We start from the raw sequence: 16,745 nt of genomic DNA, 5'->3' as shown, positions 1-16,745 counted from the left end.
ATTAAGAACTTCCAAGAGTTTCTGTTTATGTGGGTTGAATTTATCACTGTTTGTCATATTAGAATTTTACTAAGAAATTTAAATATTTAATAGTTCATTTGAAAATAAAAATAAACTTACCATATATTAACACATTTTATTTTTAAATGGATATTTTCATAAAACAAAAACATTTATTGAGAAGAGTGGAACTGTTATATTTTTGCAAGTCTCTAATGACTGTCTTTATAAAATACAGCTTCAATCAGCTTCTACATTTTTAATCTGCTGCTGTGTGTTATGTTGGCTGATGTACATGAAAAAAACTCAGCCACACATAGATATTTAGTTGCAAAAGTGGAAATTAGTTTAATAGCATTTTCAGATCATTTTTATGTTCTTCTTTGGTATTATACCAAAACTTAACAAGTGACTGTTTATTAAGGGTTAACTGTAATGTAAAATCTGAAATCTATATCAGTGAATTTTTTGTGCAGTTAGATTAAAATCTTTATTTTGCACTTTAAGCAGGTCTTTTACCCTTTTATGATTTTGAAGTGTCATGCATTGATCATTTGGGAAATATTGGTTCATCAAGTTATATTAGATCTCCCAAATGTTGACACAACATTATATAGTGTCAAAGAATCAACTCTATTAATATACCAATGATACTCAGGGTGGTAGATAAAAGTATTCTAAAATTGCTTATAAGCTTGAACTTGATCATCAACAAAAAAACCATCAGTTGTTTTCCTTGAAGTGACAGGCTCACTTTGTTCATTTTTAAATCTTATTGCATTTAATTTCCAATACCCGAATCTAAATAATCAGTTTTTCAGTCTCTGTTTTTTCTTAAAAATGGTGCTTCATGGAAAGCGCAGCTGCCTGTAAGCTCACAACTCAATTACACATGAGCTTTTCCTTGAGGCAGTCATCATACTTCAGTCTGCCAGAAACATGCTTCATGCAGTCTTCTTGTTTCACCAGCCAGAATATTAAAGGGGCATATACTCAAGGGTTGAGATTCAATATTATTAATTTTTACTGTCTCATCAAAGGACATTCTTCAATGAAACTGACTTCAAACAGAGAGTGTCTGGTGGTAAAGAGTAATTAACTGCCAGTGCAGTTTAATGTGACTGCCTAGATTCATGCTAAGTGGCACTAGTGGTAAAGAACCCACCTGCCAATGCAGGAGACATAAAGATGCGGGTTCGGCTCCTGGGTTGGTAAGATACCCTGGGGTAGGAAATGGCTATCCACTCCAGTATTCTTGCCTGGAGAAACTCATGGACAGAGGAGTCTGGAGGGCTACAGTCCACGGGGTCGCAGAGTCAGACGCTACTGAAGGGACTTAGCACAGTCCAAGTTTGAATCAGTGATATCAACTCTTTGGCTGTGTGACTTAGGAGACATTTACTTAATTCTAGAGAGACTCAGTTTTTTGTTTTGTTGTTGTTGTTGTTTTTATCTGCAAAAAGCAAAGCAATCACACAATTTAAGTGCCCAATACGTAGTTCACAAATTTCAAATACAGACTGGAGTTTTAATACGCAGCACCTCAGATGAACAGAGTCGAACAGTTGTAAAATCTACTGGGGAGTTGGCTGGCTGACAGAGTTAGAAATAAAATCATAGTTTTATGATATTTACTTTGTCTTTTTATCTGTGAAGATATCCAATTGTGACACAATGATTTGGCTATCTGAGTTTTAGTTTTTCAGTCCCCAGAATGAGAACAGCATGTCTTTTCATCTCAGTAGTAGCTGAAGGCAAAATCTAGGCTGGATTTTGGCTGTTTATAGACCCTATTTGACTCATATATGCACCCAGCTATTCTCAAGTAGAATGTTAAAGAGCTGCATAGTAGAAAACATGCATAGGGCACTCTTAAGAACTTTTGAAAAATGTACTTTGTTTAGATTCTTATACTTGACTGTGAATAAATTTAAATTTTCAGTAATAATATACAGTAACACAAAAGTAAAGAGTGGTTAGTTATTTCTAAATGATGAAGTAATCATTGGATTTTATTTTCTTTTTATGCTTACTTTGTTTTTCTACCATTAGCATTTTTGTTTATTGTTTTAAAGTTATTTAACATTGTTTTTTAAAAAAAAAAAAAACAGAAAAATCCCAGTGAGCTTGGTTTATGGCAATTTTATTGCAATTTTGCACAGCATTTAAATTTTCAAAGGATTAGTTAAAATTTGAAAAGAACAGTGCATTTACCTTGGCAAAGGGAGAAAATAGACTTTGCAGTGGTTTTAGCGATTCATCCACAACTTTTAGGAAAGGACTGCCTACCCAAAAGCCATTAGTTTAATGACACAATGTAAGTGTTATTCTGGGAAGTAAAAGGCTGTGATTAAACATGTGCTACATCTCTGCCACCTCGGGGATTTGCTCTCGTTCTAACAAAGCGTGCTCAAGTCAGACATGGAACAGCCTTCAGTGCAGCACAGGGCTTGTAAGTCTTGTCTTGACATCACCAAATGCTTCTTTGACCTCCAAAGCCCTTCCGTGGGCAGCTGTTCACCCTGAAGACTTTCCTGCCCTGAGAAATCCATCTTCGGAAGGTTTTGAGCTGCTCTTTCCTCAGAAATCTCCTGTTCATTTGGCAGCTGGAAGTGGTTTCCTCTCTCGGCTATAGAGAAGGGAGAAAATGCTTCCTTAGAGTGCTCTGACAAAGGCAGCAACCAACTTCTACTTTGGGGGGAATGCATTGGATTTTTGGAAGGAAATTGAATCCTGAAGATGACTTTTACTTTTAACGTTGGTCTGGGGCTTTAGAGAGATTAGATATTTTAGGGAGAACTCAGTCATCTCCACCCTCCTCATTTTACAGAGGAGGAAAGGGGGGTGCAGAGAGGAGGACTGACAGACCCGTGTCACTCAGCTGGTTAGCAGCCAAGTCAGGGCCTGGCTTCTGTTCTGCATGGTGACCAGCGGCTTCCAAAGGTATTAGTTATGTGTTATCAACAAAAAACAATCAACCAAAAATGAACCCTGTGTTCATTCTGCAAAGCTGATCAGTAAGGAAGGAAGTGGAGATTTAAATCTCTATATTTGAAAATTAAAAGTGGGTCCCACTGTTTTATCAATGTTGTTCCCAGTGTCCATGGATAAGCCTCTCTCACTTTAACTTCATTCAGACTTACTTATCAGCACCTTAGCACACTGGAAGGCACCAGAAAAAATTTAGATCATTGAATACTGATTGGTAAGCCAGTAGTGGATTAAACATCTAATGTATGGGAAAGCACTCTGAAAGTCTGTGAAAGGTTAAATAACAGTATTATGAAGTCAGTGGTGTTAAAAGGGAATAGCCTTACACAGACATACATTCCATTGTCCCATGGCTTACAGATACTGAAATGTGTATTTTTTTTTTACTGTATTTTGACTTGCTAATCCAGAGATTGATGAAATATAGTCAATGAGGTAAATTATGCTTATTCTCTTGAGTTTAAAAACCATTATTGTTTATTAGCATCTAGTAACTATGAACCTCTCATTATTAAAGTAGGAGTGGTCAATTCACAAGTTTTCAAGACATTGGCTCACCAAAATACAAAAACTGTAGATCATTTTCCAAAATCTTTTTGCTTACCAAAATCATTTTAAATCAAATTGAAACCTGTAAAGTCTTTTATCAGGTATGTGGTTGCAACATTTATTACATAAGTATGCTTTCCTCTTTTACTTTTAATTATAAGACATAAAAAATACAATTATTAGAATCTTAAATAAAATTTACCTCACACTTTAATATAGGGTTAGTAGAAAATGGTCAACTTTGAAATTACCTGAGTTGGAAAACAGATACAGTGAAGTCAGTCGCCTCACAGTTTCTGAAACACACTAGTTCACTCTCATCTTGAGACAATATCTACTCTTGTCAGTCAGTAGCTAATTATTACTGCTAGAATTCCCACCCCACTCCTCATAACTCCTTAGGGCCTGTATCAAACATCACCACCTCCACAGTGCCGTTATTTATTACGACACACACTGCCACCATCTTCTCACCACCTGAAACACACTATAAAATAAGGAAAATACCTCGACTCTTGTAGTCAGAAAGCCCTGGTTTTCTTACCAACCACACTGCTGACCAGCTGGGTGAACAATTTTGTCCTCAAAAAAACTGTAAGCAGTGGTAATATCACTTACTTCAAAAGATCCTTATCAGAAGACGAAATGTTGCACATGAAACTGCCTGGCACATAATAAGTGCTCAATAAAAGTTAGGTTCCTTCCTCCCATTCTTATTTAGCAGCTGCCTGAATGCCAGCTTATTATATTCTATAATTATTCAATGTGAAAATCTTGCGTCTACAACACGGCCCTTGAAGTCACCTGCTTCTCTCTACTCAACCACCAGGACCTGCCATAGGTGCTGAGCTCACCAAAGTAGTTAGGCAGTCAAATCATTTCAAGCTGGGGACTAAAGAACGCAAGGTCATATTTTTTGAAAATGAGCAGTTCATCTCTTTCCCAAGCCAAATTAAGCTTCTTTTGATAATTAATTCACTAGATTCAGGTGAATGTGCTTAGTAGTAACTAGAGAAAGAGTTATTAAGACAAATCTTCAAAAAATAATAATAAATGAAGAAGTCATACACATCCATGTTACCTTGCTGACCCTGCAGGAGTGCCCCCAGTTGCCGCCTCCACCTGGAGCTGGCACAGATGTAGATGACCGTGCGTATGTACTCGGACCCGCAGAGCTTCCTGGATCCTTCACTCCTTGCTTCTGAAACAGCAAGTATAACAGAGAAGATAAATAACATAAAAGTGAAACCCCTCATTTTGCTGAGGACTGAATGAGAGTCTGATACGGTGAATATTGTCAAACCAAGTTTCTAAGTTCCCCTCCCACTCTCGGCCAATTTATATGAACTTTCCTGCCATTTTATTGGTAAATACCTCACTTTAATGATATTTGCTAAGCACATGGGTGATACCATGAAGTTCTGAAAATGAGTTTTTACGATTATTGCTAGTTATTCAGTCACTTCTGAACAGCATCACTTACTATTTAGCTGCGTTCATGAGACAACAGGACACTTGGAAGACATCATGGAAAACACATGGACTTTAAAAGTAGGCAAGTCTGAGTTTCAATGTCAGCCTTACTCCTTACTGAGTGATACAGGGCAAGTTTTAAACATTTTAAGCCTCAATAATCATGTCTATAGGGGCTTCCCAGGTAGCTCAGTTGGTAAAGAACCTGCCTGCCCATGCAGGAGACCCATGTTCAATTCCTGGGTAGGGAAGATCCCCTGGAGAAGGACAGTAAAGAATCCACCTGCAATGTGGGAGACCTGGCTGATCCCTGGGTTGGGATGATCCCCTGGAGGAGGGCATGGCAACCCACTCCAGTATTCGTGCCTGGAGAATCCCCATGGGCAGAGGAGTCTAGTGGGCTTCAGTCCTAGCGGTTGCAAAGAGTTGGACACGACTGAGCAATCAAGCACAATCATGTCTATAGAATGGGAAAACCTATCTCATAGGGGTTTTTGTAAGTACTGAAAGCACCATCTATGTCAAAGCAACGAGAATGCACACTTAAGAATTCAGGTTCTCATGTTTGGGCTTGACTCCTGCTTTCCCACTTGCCAGATCTAGAATCTTAATCAATATGTTTAACCTCTCCACGCATCCTTCGCTGTAATATTGCATTGATAACAGTGACTATTTCCTAGAGCTAATGAGATAATATGTCTCCTGCTTGACAAAGTAAACAGTCAACAATTATTGATTGTCTGCTTCTCTTATCACCCAGACAAAGTAGAAAGATAATGTTCCTTTAGAATTTAGGAGTGTTTCTCTGACTAGAATCTTCCTTGCTATCCTTTACCCTATGACTTAGGTATGCCTTTATCACCACATGCTTTTATAATAGAAAACTGAATTCATAATCTCAAACAGCTAAATAATGAAATTTCTCTTCCAGTAATCCTCTGAAAGCACTAGCTCTTGCAAAGCTTTTACCTACACTGAAAATTCTAGAATTTGAGATATTAAAGAATTATTGTCTCCTTTTTTAGGAAATTGGACAAATATTTATTTAGTTGATTTTGTTGAGTCTTTGTAACGGTGGTAGTTTAGTCACTAAGTTGTGTCTGACTCTTGCAAACCCATGGACTGTAGCCCACTAGGTTCCTCTGTCCGTTGGATTCTCCAGGCAAGAATACTGGATTGGGTTGCCATTTCCTTCTCCAGTCTTTGTGATGGTTGAAAAAATCACTTGAGCCTGTGGATTAAGATCAATTCACCCATAACATTTGTGACATCACCATTCTTCTGTAGAGAAGCTAGAGAACATAACAAAATAATCTATGCTGCTGTTGGACGCATCTCTGATTCTGAAAAATAGAATACTGTTTCAAAGAAGTGAGGCTTTCTTCGTCTGTCTGGCCGTGGTATAAGTGATGGATTAAGGGAGACAATATTTGAGGCAGGGAAAACAGAAAAAGGCTTTTGAAATAATTTAGACATATAATTGAGATATAATGGTGTCCTAAATTAAGGTCCTGGTAGAGAGGATGGGGCAAAAAGATAATTAGATAACTGAAGGGTTTGGTACTGACTGGGCAACAGAGGTAAGGGAGAGAGCAGCCGTAAATTGTACTTGGGTTTCTGGTGTGCACAGCTGAGAGGTAGAGTGCTTATTTGCTAAGAAAATCACTAAAGTTGCAGGGATGGTTTTTGACATCAAACAGAGCTATCTTATCTTTGATGGGGCAAAACTGCAGGCTACTCTATGTCGTTTGTCAACTCCAGAGGGGCACCTGCATGACCAAGTCTAGTACACTCATATCGGCAATTATCCAGCCATGTATTCCCAACTTTTTCCTTTCTCTGGAGACTTATACTGCCCAACTTGATAAAGCTAGTTTTCACAAAGCACTGCAGTAAAGCTGTAAATCAGTAAATCAGTGGCTATGGGCTATGCTTCTGCAAAACCCAAGAGGAAATTATTCAGCCAAGAAATGACCCCTACCCTAGATGGTAGATATGCTCTGTTTTCGCTGAACTCTGCTATCACCCTTACTTGATCTCCTAAGGCTCAAAATAGTCTCCTCTTTTGCCAGCTCTAAAGACCTCATCAGGGCTCTTGCTAATTTGGGATGAAGATGAGAGGCCCACAAGACCTGAACTCAGCCTGTAACCAAATGCAGGCAAGCTAACCAGCCATGTCAATTATCCAGATGAAAAAGCTACTGCCAAGAATGAAAGCCCCAGCTGCAGAGCCTCAAATTCAGGGGCTTACTTTGTTTTCCCCATTTATGAGTTGACCAAGTAGGATTGAATTACTTAAAGAACTCTTTTGAACTTGAAATTCAAAGTCTTGCTATAATTGGCTGATTCTGTTACTCCTACCCCAAAAACATTCAGTGGCTCAGCATTACCTGGAGAATAAAAAACAGTCTGGCATTTAAGGCTCTCCACTCAGGTGCCCAAATATGACTCCTTTCACACCCTTCAAGGTCCAATCAGAGAGGAGACAACCCAAATGAAAATTAATCTTTCTAATCTCTTGACCAACAACAGTTTGTTGCTTATACCTCTAACTGGAGTCCTTGCTCCATTTTGCTGGGAGGTTAACACAACTTTTGCTCCTCATCTAGTCTGCAACTCAAGTTACTATCTGCATGGCTTTGATTGTGGAATGGCTTCTCTGAGCTTTAGTTTCCTCATCTGCAAGGAGATAATAATCTGCATTTTATGTTGTCTTGAAGATACTACAACTGACATAAGTGAAGCATCTAGCATGATATATGATGCTTAATATATACTCATGTAAATTAACAATTCATATGCAAGAGATTGGGACATGTAATTTTGTGTCACAACTAGCTAAAAAATTTGGGGTCTTTTATGCATAACTCTCAATCTCAAAGTTTATCCATAAATTTGCAGTCTTTTTTCCCTTTCTTTTATTCTTCCCTTTCCTTCTTTCCTCTCCTCTTTTCCAATTATTTCCTCTTTAGAAATAAGTTCTAAAAAGGCAGAAGCTTAGAGTACTCTTTCCTAAAGGGTTGTCTTCAGGACATGAGTCTTTGCAGATGATCTTTGGAGAAAAAAGTACCCCATCCCAATAGTTCCTTTCCTGAAGATCAGTAAAGCTTACTAATATAGTCAGGGCTCAAAGAAGACTTGTAGTTAAGAAACTTCTTTAACTTTGTTTAACTCAATATTTCACAAACTTATTTGGCTTTAGAAACTTTCACTGTGAAATTGATTATTATCTGGGATAGTCATGAATTACTAGAGTAGATATGTTTCTGTGCTATGTTGCTTCAGTCATGTCTGACTCTGTGCGACCCCATGGACTGCAGCCCACCAGGCTTTTCCATCCATGGGATTCTCCAGGCAAGAATATTGGAGGGCTTACCATTTCCTTCCCCAAGACATGTCTCTAGTTCCAAGCAAATGGTAGGATTATATTTCTCTGAACTTTAAATTTATTTGTGGCCACAAGACATAGTTTAGCAAATAAAATGTGAGTGGAAGTGACATATGTCACCTCTCGCTGGCATTTAAGGGTCACTGCATGGTTCCCCAGTTCTACCACTCTCCTCCTGTCTTGGTGACCAGCAGAAATCCTGATGATGGAATCTGGTCTCTGAGTCAGAACAATACGGAACAGGGCCACCTACTAACCTGTAATGAACAGGTAATATGAATGAGAAATAAATCCTTATTATTTAAAGCCACTGATATTTGGTAATTATTGATTGCAGCAACATTAAAAAAGTAAGATGAATTATTTGGCCTTAATAATTGGCTTTAATTATCACACACTCAAAATTATCAATAACATGAAGGTCCACAATTAACATGACCCAAAATTTCAAATTAACAACTAGACAGTGAATTCAGTAAACTTTTCACCTATATACTGCTTATAAAGGAACTGTGGCGAGAAGAATGCTTAATGGATGGTTTGGGGGGCAGACTGGCTTAAAAGTTGTAAGTACTGTTGTAGCATTAGATGTGGGAAATTTTATCTCAGTTCTATCATTTTATATCTATGTGACCTCAGGAAATACTTATGACTATGAATCTCAGTTTCTTCATTTGTAAAATGTAGATAACACTGCTGACTTCACTAGGCTAGTTGTCAGGATTAAAATGTGAAAGAGCACTGATCAAGAGTCTCTAGCACAAAGAGAATTTTTAATAAATTGATCACTGATGCTAACCATAATAATTCTACCAAATAGTATTACACCATACCATAGTGACCTTGGTGTTAGAATGCTCGAGTTTTATCATTGCCACTCTAGTTTCTAGTTGAGAGAGCTTGAGAAAGTAATTTAACCTGTATTACATTTTCTAATTTGTAAATGGAAAAACATCACAGCATCAAATGAAGTAATGTTAATTATATACTGACAAATTATGAAGCATACCATACAAAGCTGCATTGTGGTAATGATGATTATGAGATCACTGTATAAATTCATTAGCAAACACTAACTTATTTTTATCATTTTTTAACACAGAGTTAGTGCTGCTACTCCTTGGCTAATATTCCTACCTACTGCTTCCAGAGGGTGTTTTCATCAAATGGCACCACTATATACTCAAATATTTTCATGGGTTATTCACAAGTCCTCATGCTCCCTCACTCTTCACTTACTGAATCCTCCTGCACACACACACATACATTAAATCACAAAGTCTCATTACTTCTACCTTCTAAATGTCCCTCTGATCCACCTACTACTGAATATCCCCTCTGCCACTATCTAAACTTCCTTTCAGTTCAGTTCAGTTGCTCATCCGTGTCCAACTCTTTGCAACCCCATGGACTGCAAGCATACCTGGCCTCCCTATCCATCACCAACTCCCAGAGTTTACTCAAACTCATGCCTGTTGAGTCGATGATGCCATCAAACCATCTCATTCTCTGTTGTCCCCTTCTCCCACCTTCAATCTTTCCCAGCATCAGGGTCTTTTCCAATGAGTCAGTTCTTTGCATCAGGTGGCCAAAATATTGGAGTTTCAGTTTCAACATCAGTCCTTCCAATGAATATTCAGGACTGATTTTCTTTAGGATGGACTGGTTGGATCTTCTTGCAGTCCAAGGAATTCTCAAAAGTCTTCTCCAATACCACAATTCAAAAGCATCAGTTCTTCGGCACTCAGCTTTCTTCCTAGTCCAACTCTCACATGGTCTCTCATACATGACCACTGGAAAAACCAAAGCTTTGACTAAGTGGACCTTTGTTGGCAAAGTAATGTCTCTGCTTTTTAATATTCTGTCTAGGTTGGTCATGGCTTTTCTTCCAAGGAGAAAGCATCTTTTAATTTCAAGGCAACAGTCACCATCTGTAGTGATTTTGGAGCCCCCCAAAATAAAGAGTCTGTCACTGTTTCCATTGTTTCACCATCTATTTGCCATGAAGTGATGAAACAGATGCCATGATCTTAGTTTTCTCAATGCTGAGTTTTAAACCAACTTTTTCACTCTCCTCTTTCACTTTCATCAAGAGGCTCTTTAGTTCTTCCTCATTTTCTGCCATAAGTGGTGTCATCTGCATATCTGAGAATATTGATACTTCTCCTGGCAATCTTGGTTCCAGCTTGTGCTTCCTCCAGCCCAGGATTTCTCATGATGTACTCTGCATATAAGTTAAATAAGCAGGGTGACAATATACAGCCTTGACATACTCCTTTTCCTATTTGGAACCAGTCTGTTGTTCCATGTCCAGTTCTAACAGTTGCTTCCTGACCTATACACAGATTTTTCAAGAGGCAGGTCAGGTGGTCTGGTATTTCCATCTCTTTAAGAATTTTCCACAGTTTGTGGTGATCCACACAGTCAAAGGCTTTGGCATAAGTCAATAAAGCAGAAGTAGATGTTTTTCTGGAACTCTGTTGCTTTCTTGATGATCCAACAGATGTTAGCAATTTGATCTCTGGTTCCTCTGCCTTTTCTAAATCCAGTTTGAACATCTGCAAGTTCATGGTTCATATACTGTTGAAGCCTGGCTTGGAGAATTTTCAGCATTACTTTGCTAACATGTGAGATGAGTGCAATTGTGCGGTAGTTTGAACATTCTTCGGCATTGCCTTTCTTGGGGATTGGAATGAAAACTGACCTTTTCCAATCCTGTGGCCACTGCTGAGTTTTCCAAATTTGCTGGCATATTGAGTGCAGCACTTTCACAGCACCATCTTCCAGGATTTGAAATAGCTCAACTGGAATTCCATCACCTCTACTAGCTTTGTTCGTAGTGATGCTTCTTAAGGCCCACTTGACTTCACATTCCACGATGTCTGGCCATCCTGGAATCACACCATCACGACTATCTGGGTCATGAAGATCTTTTTTGTATAGTTCTTCTGTGTATTCTTGCCACCTCTTCTTAATATCTTCTGTTTCTGTTAGGTCCATACTATTTCTGTCCTTTATTGTGCTCATTTGCACAAAATATTCCCTTGGTACCTCTAATTTTCTTGAAGAGAGCTCTAGTCTTTCCCATTCTATTGTCTTCCTCTGTTTCTTTGCACTGATCACTGAGGAAGGCTTTCTTATCTCTCCTTGCTATTCTTTGGAACTCTGCATTCAAATGGGTATATCTTTCCTTTTCTCCTTCGCCTTTCACGTCTCCTTTTCACTATTTGTAGGGCCTCCCCAGACAACCATTTTGCCTTTTTGCATTTCTTTTTCTTGGGGATGGTCTTGACCACTGCCTCCTGTACAACGTCATGAACCTCCGTCCATACTTCTTCAGGCACTCTGTGTATCAGATCTAATCCCTTGAATCTATTTCTCACTTCCACTGTATAATCATAAGGGATTTGATTTAGGTCATACCTGAACGGTCTAGTGTTTTTCCCTACTTTCTTCAGTTTTAGTCTGAATTTGGCATTAAGGAGTTCATGGTCTCAGCCACAGTCAACGCCCAGTCTTGTTTTTGCTGACTGTATAGAGCTTCTCCATCTTTGGCTGCAAAGAATATAATCAATCTGATTTTGCTATTGATCATCTGGTGATGTCCATGTGTAGAGTCTTCCCTTGTGTTGTTGGAAGAGGGTGTTTGCTATGACCAGTGCATTCTCTTGGCAAAACTCTATTATCCTTTGCCCTGTTTCATTCTGTGCTCCAAGGCCAAATTTGCCTGTTACTCCAGGTATTTCTTGACTTCCTACTTTTGCATTCCAGTCTCCTATAAAGAAAAGGACATTTTTTTAGGTGTTACTTCTAGAAGGTCTTGTAGGTCTTCATAGAATCGTTCAAATTCAGCTTCTTCAGCTTTTGGTTGGGGCATAGACTTGGACTACTGTGATATTGAATGGTTTGCCTTGGAAACAAAGAGAGATCATTCTGTTGTTTTTGAGATTGCATCCAAATACTGCATTTCAGACTCTTTTGTTGACTATGATGGCTACTCCATTTCTTCTAAAGAATTCTTGCCCACAGTAGCAGACATAATGGTCATCTGAGTTAAATTCACCCATTCCAGTCCATTTTAGTTTGATGATTCTAAAATGTTGACATTCATTCTTGCCATCTCCTGTTTGACCACTTCCAATTTGCCTTGATTCATGGACCTAACATTCCAGGTTCCTATGAAATATTGTTCTTTACAGCATTGGAGTTTACTACCATCCCCAGACATATCCACAATTGGGTGTTGTTTTTCTTTTGGTTCTGTCTCTTCATTCTTTCTGGAGTTATTTCTCCACTGATCTCCAGTAGCATATTGGGCACTTACCGATCTGGGGAGTTCATCTCTCAGTGTCCTATCCTTTTGCATTTTCATACTTTTCATGGGGTTCTCAAGGCAAGAATACTGGTTTACCATTCACCTCTCCAGTGGACCACATTTTATCAGACTTCTAATCTATACTTCCATTTAGATTACGGCAATGGCCTCTAACTTGGCCTCACATCCTTCATCAATCTGTTCTCTATACTGTTGCCAGAATGATCTTTCCAGAACACGATTATTACCCACATTGAAAATTCTTCAATGATTTCCTGTTTTCCTCAATAAAAAGTAAAAATTCCCTTCACATGGCCTACAAGACATTTTATGATCTGGCAGTACTTGTATAGGTCTTTGATACCCTAAAACTGTAAATGGTCCACCTATAGCAAATATCTGAGTTTTTGGAAAAGTTTGTGTTCTCTACCTTTCTAGGCCTTTCACATACTATTTTCCTCATGTAAAACTCCTTCTCTTCCCCTCTTTAAAACTGGTTAACTGATACTCTACAAGTACATGTAGTACCAATATTGAAATACAATTTATCTAGATTACTCTGCATAATCTTAGGGATATAATATTACCATTCATTTTAGTGATTTTTAAAATGCTCTATCAGTGAGAATTAAATGAGCAGGTAAAAATATTTTTATTAGTGATCTCAGAAACAGTAATATATAATAGCTTCATTTTGTATTGACAGAATTTTTATTCTTTTTATGTTTGCAATGTTATTTTGGGCTTTTAGAAATTGTTAAAGCAATCACCAGAATATGTATAATAATTTAGAAAATTCTCTAAAACTATCATTAATGAGTTATGATAAAAAGGTCCCTAAAGTGTCTTGGGATCATTTGTTCTTCCTGGTATAATGGCATCATATCTTTTAACAGGTGGCTTATCTAAAGAACATACAGACAAGGAGAGAGTACATTTTTCATGAGATATTGCCAATGCTACCTAAATGTCTCGATTTTTTTAAAAAGCAGTGCTCATTTTATAAGATTAATAACCATGTTTTTAAATGTTCCAATTTAATGAGCATATTCTGCTTTTTATTTAACCCAGGACTAGTTTCATGTAAATTGTTAGCCTTTTAGTTTTATTACCAACTGGGTAAGCCAACCTAAGCAAATGAAGACTAATAGCCTAGTAAATGTTCTATGGATCTGAGGGTGGATTTGAACATTGTACTATATCCTGAACAAACAAGACACGAAGCCCAGATGTTGTATTAAAGAACAAATGAGGTCATAAGCACAATCTGTATTTCCAGCAGGAGGAGTTGGGCCTTGGCAAGGACCCAGCCAGCTGCTAAGGGCAAAGAGGTTCTCAGAGCAAGAAGTGGGGATGTGGTCTGGGATCATCGAAGTGAGAACGACTACTTCTGAGGACCAACTTCATACCAGGTACCTTGCTAAGTGCTTCACTCTAAAGGAAAACTGCTCCAAATTGTCAGCAAGAATACAATCTCACAAAAAGCAGCAGTAATGCCCACCCAAAGAAAGTGATCACACATTTGTTTATACCTTTTGTCTTGAGGGGGAAAATGGATTTTATCTTGTTGTAGACAAAAAAGACCTTTGATCTATCTTTAGCAACTTTCAAGGCTCATTTTATAAGTTTTCCACCATTAAAATGCTTTTACGCTCTGTGATATTTTTGTTAGGATGTTGAAGAAGTCATATTTAAGATATTAGATCATGTTATAATATAGGGAAAGCATGGCCAACACTTCTTACATTAATGTGATAATTCATTTACTCAGCAAATATTTGTGGTAATAATTTCTCTGTGGAGGTGCTGTTCTAGGTGTTGAACATAGAATAGTGAGCAAAACACATAGTTCTTGCTCTCAAGGAATTAACAGTCTAGGGAGGAGGCAGACACTATGCAAATGACCACAGAAATATTTAGCATAGCAGGTATGAATCTCAATTCAGAAATTCAGGAATCCAAGGAATATATTTTCAATAATTCAGTTTCTAACTTCAAGTCTTCATTTCACTCACCTAGCAGAAATAAACAACACTCCAAAAAAAATGTTAGTCTCTCTTAGAGTTGGTTTTATTCCATTCCCAGGACATAATTCTAGCATCTTACTCTATGCCAAGGCCCATCTATCATCAAAGTGCTGCTTCTTGCTGGCTCATTAATCATCCTCTGTTGCTGGTTTTTCAGTTCCAGTGCTTCTTTGCTGTTCCTGCAAATCATTCATCCCATGGAGAATGGTGTTTTGAGGTTGCCTATGGTTCCTCCTAGATCTTACTGCTTCCTGAACAGTACTTTACAGAAGTAGGACATTGGACCCTGCTGCTCCATGAATCCACAGGTCTATCTTTTCCTCATTCCCCTCCCTCTCCGGCCCTGCACATTCCCCTTCACATTCAAGATTTTTGGAGCAAATTTAGCTTGGCTGGGTGGCAGGTCCTATAGGCGGGAGCTCCAAAGTGTTTCTCCTGAGAATATGAGGTATGAATTGAGGTCTGAAGTGTGAGTGAAGAGCTAACACATTGAAGAGGAGTGAGGAGCGAGGAGAGCAGTCCCAGCAAAAAGGGTCCATACGGCAAGGTCTAACCACAGGGGATAAAAGCAGAAAAACTGCTATAAGCATTATTATTTGGAGATAAAACCATAATTCTAGAAGCATACTCTTTTTAACTTATATGCAGAGTACATCATGAGAAACACTGGGCTGGAGGAAGCACAGGCTGGAATCAAGATTGCTGTATGTTTTGGTGTATAAGACCTCGGCAAACCATATAGACATGAACCATTGACTACCCAATAGTGGAAAATGTATAAGAGCTGCTCAAAGCTTTGGGTTTAAGTTCAGGTCTCTAGGTGAAGTTCAAGTTAACAGATATATGGTCTTTGGCAAATGATATCTCTTTAAGCTTTAATTATATCATCTAGAGGGCTTCCTAGGTGGCTCAGCAGAGAAGAACCCACCTGCCCATGCAGGAGACACAGTAGACAGGGTTCGATCCTTGGGTCAGGAAGATCCCTGGAGGAGGAAATGGTAACCCACTCCAGTATTCTTGTCTGAAAATCCCATGGACAGAGGAGCCTCGCAGACTACAGTCCACAGGGTCTCAGAGTCAGACTTGACTGTGAAACTGAGCATGCATGCACATATCATTTGGAAAATAAAGATTATGGTAATAATACTTCTTGCCCCACCTGTCTCATAGGATCACTGTAAGGGTATATAATGTGACAATGGACTTGAAGTTGTTTTGCAAAATGCAAAGAACTTTAACATGCACATTGTTACTAGCATGTTGATAGCAATCTATTCACAGTAGGATGCAACATTTTGAGAGACTCCTACTGGGACAAAGTAGCAAATACTAGTGTTTTATCTCTCATTTATAATTGTAAGTAACTACAACACAACAGACTGGTTCCAAATAGTAAAAGGAGTAGGTCAAGGCTGTATATTGTCACTCTGCTTATTTAACTTATACGCAGAGTACATCATGAGAAACGCTGGGCTGGAAGAAGCACAAGCTGGAATCAAGATTGCTGGGAGAAATATCAATAACCTCAGATATGCAGATGACACCACCCGTATGGCAGAAAGTGAAGAGGAACTAAAAAGCCTCTTGATGAAAGTGAAAGAGGAGAGTGAAAAAGTTGGCTTAAAGCTTAACATTCAGAAAACTAAGATCATGGCATCTGGTCCCATCACCTCACGGGAAATAGATGAGGAGACAGTGGAAACAGTGTCAGACTTTATTTTTCTGGGCTCCAAAATCACTGCGGATTGTGACTGCAGCCATGAAATTAAAAGACGCTTACTCCTTGGAAGGAAAGTTATGACCAACCTAGATAGCATATTAAAAAAGCAGAGACATTACTTTGCCGACAAAGGTCCGTCTGGACAAGGCTATGGTTTTTCCAGTGGTCAGGCATGGATGTGAGAGTTGGACTGTGAAGAAAGCTGAGTGCCAAAAAATTGATGTTTTTGAACTGTGGTGTTGGAGAAGACTCTTGAGAGAGTCCCTTGGACTGCAAGGAGAT

At 38.5% G+C, this 16,745-nt stretch overlaps 1 protein-coding gene across 1 annotated transcript; it reads right to left on the bottom strand.

The window, feature by feature from the left end:
• Positions 1–2,396: 2,396 nt before the first annotated feature.
• On the bottom strand, positions 2,397–4,796 carry INSL5 (insulin like 5). Its single transcript, XM_020877773.2, has 2 exons — positions 4,622–4,796; positions 2,397–2,629 (listed from the first exon to the last, which is right to left on the bottom strand). Exons 1-2 carry the CDS (start codon positions 4,794–4,796, stop codon positions 2,397–2,399), a joined length of 408 nt encoding a protein of 135 aa, XP_020733432.1.
• Between the last annotated feature and the right edge of the window lie 11,949 nt (positions 4,797–16,745).

Source organism: Odocoileus virginianus, chromosome 5 (assembly GCF_023699985.2).
Source record: "Odocoileus virginianus isolate 20LAN1187 ecotype Illinois chromosome 5, Ovbor_1.2, whole genome shotgun sequence".
NCBI lineage: Eukaryota > Metazoa > Chordata > Mammalia > Artiodactyla > Cervidae > Odocoileus > Odocoileus virginianus.
The sequence above is the reverse complement of the archived record's forward strand: the minus strand, read 5'-3'. Positions and strand labels throughout refer to the sequence as shown.

Excerpts from the sequence above, each read along its gene's own strand:
- INSL5 (XM_020877773.2), bottom strand. The coding sequence starts at position 4,796 with ATGAGGGGTTTCACTTTTATGTTATTTATCTTCTCTGTTATACTTGCT. Across the intron at positions 2,630-4,621 it reads ACTCCTGCAGGGTCAGCAAG|CCGAGAGAGGAAACCACTTC; the intron begins GTAACATGGATG and ends CCTTCTCTATAG.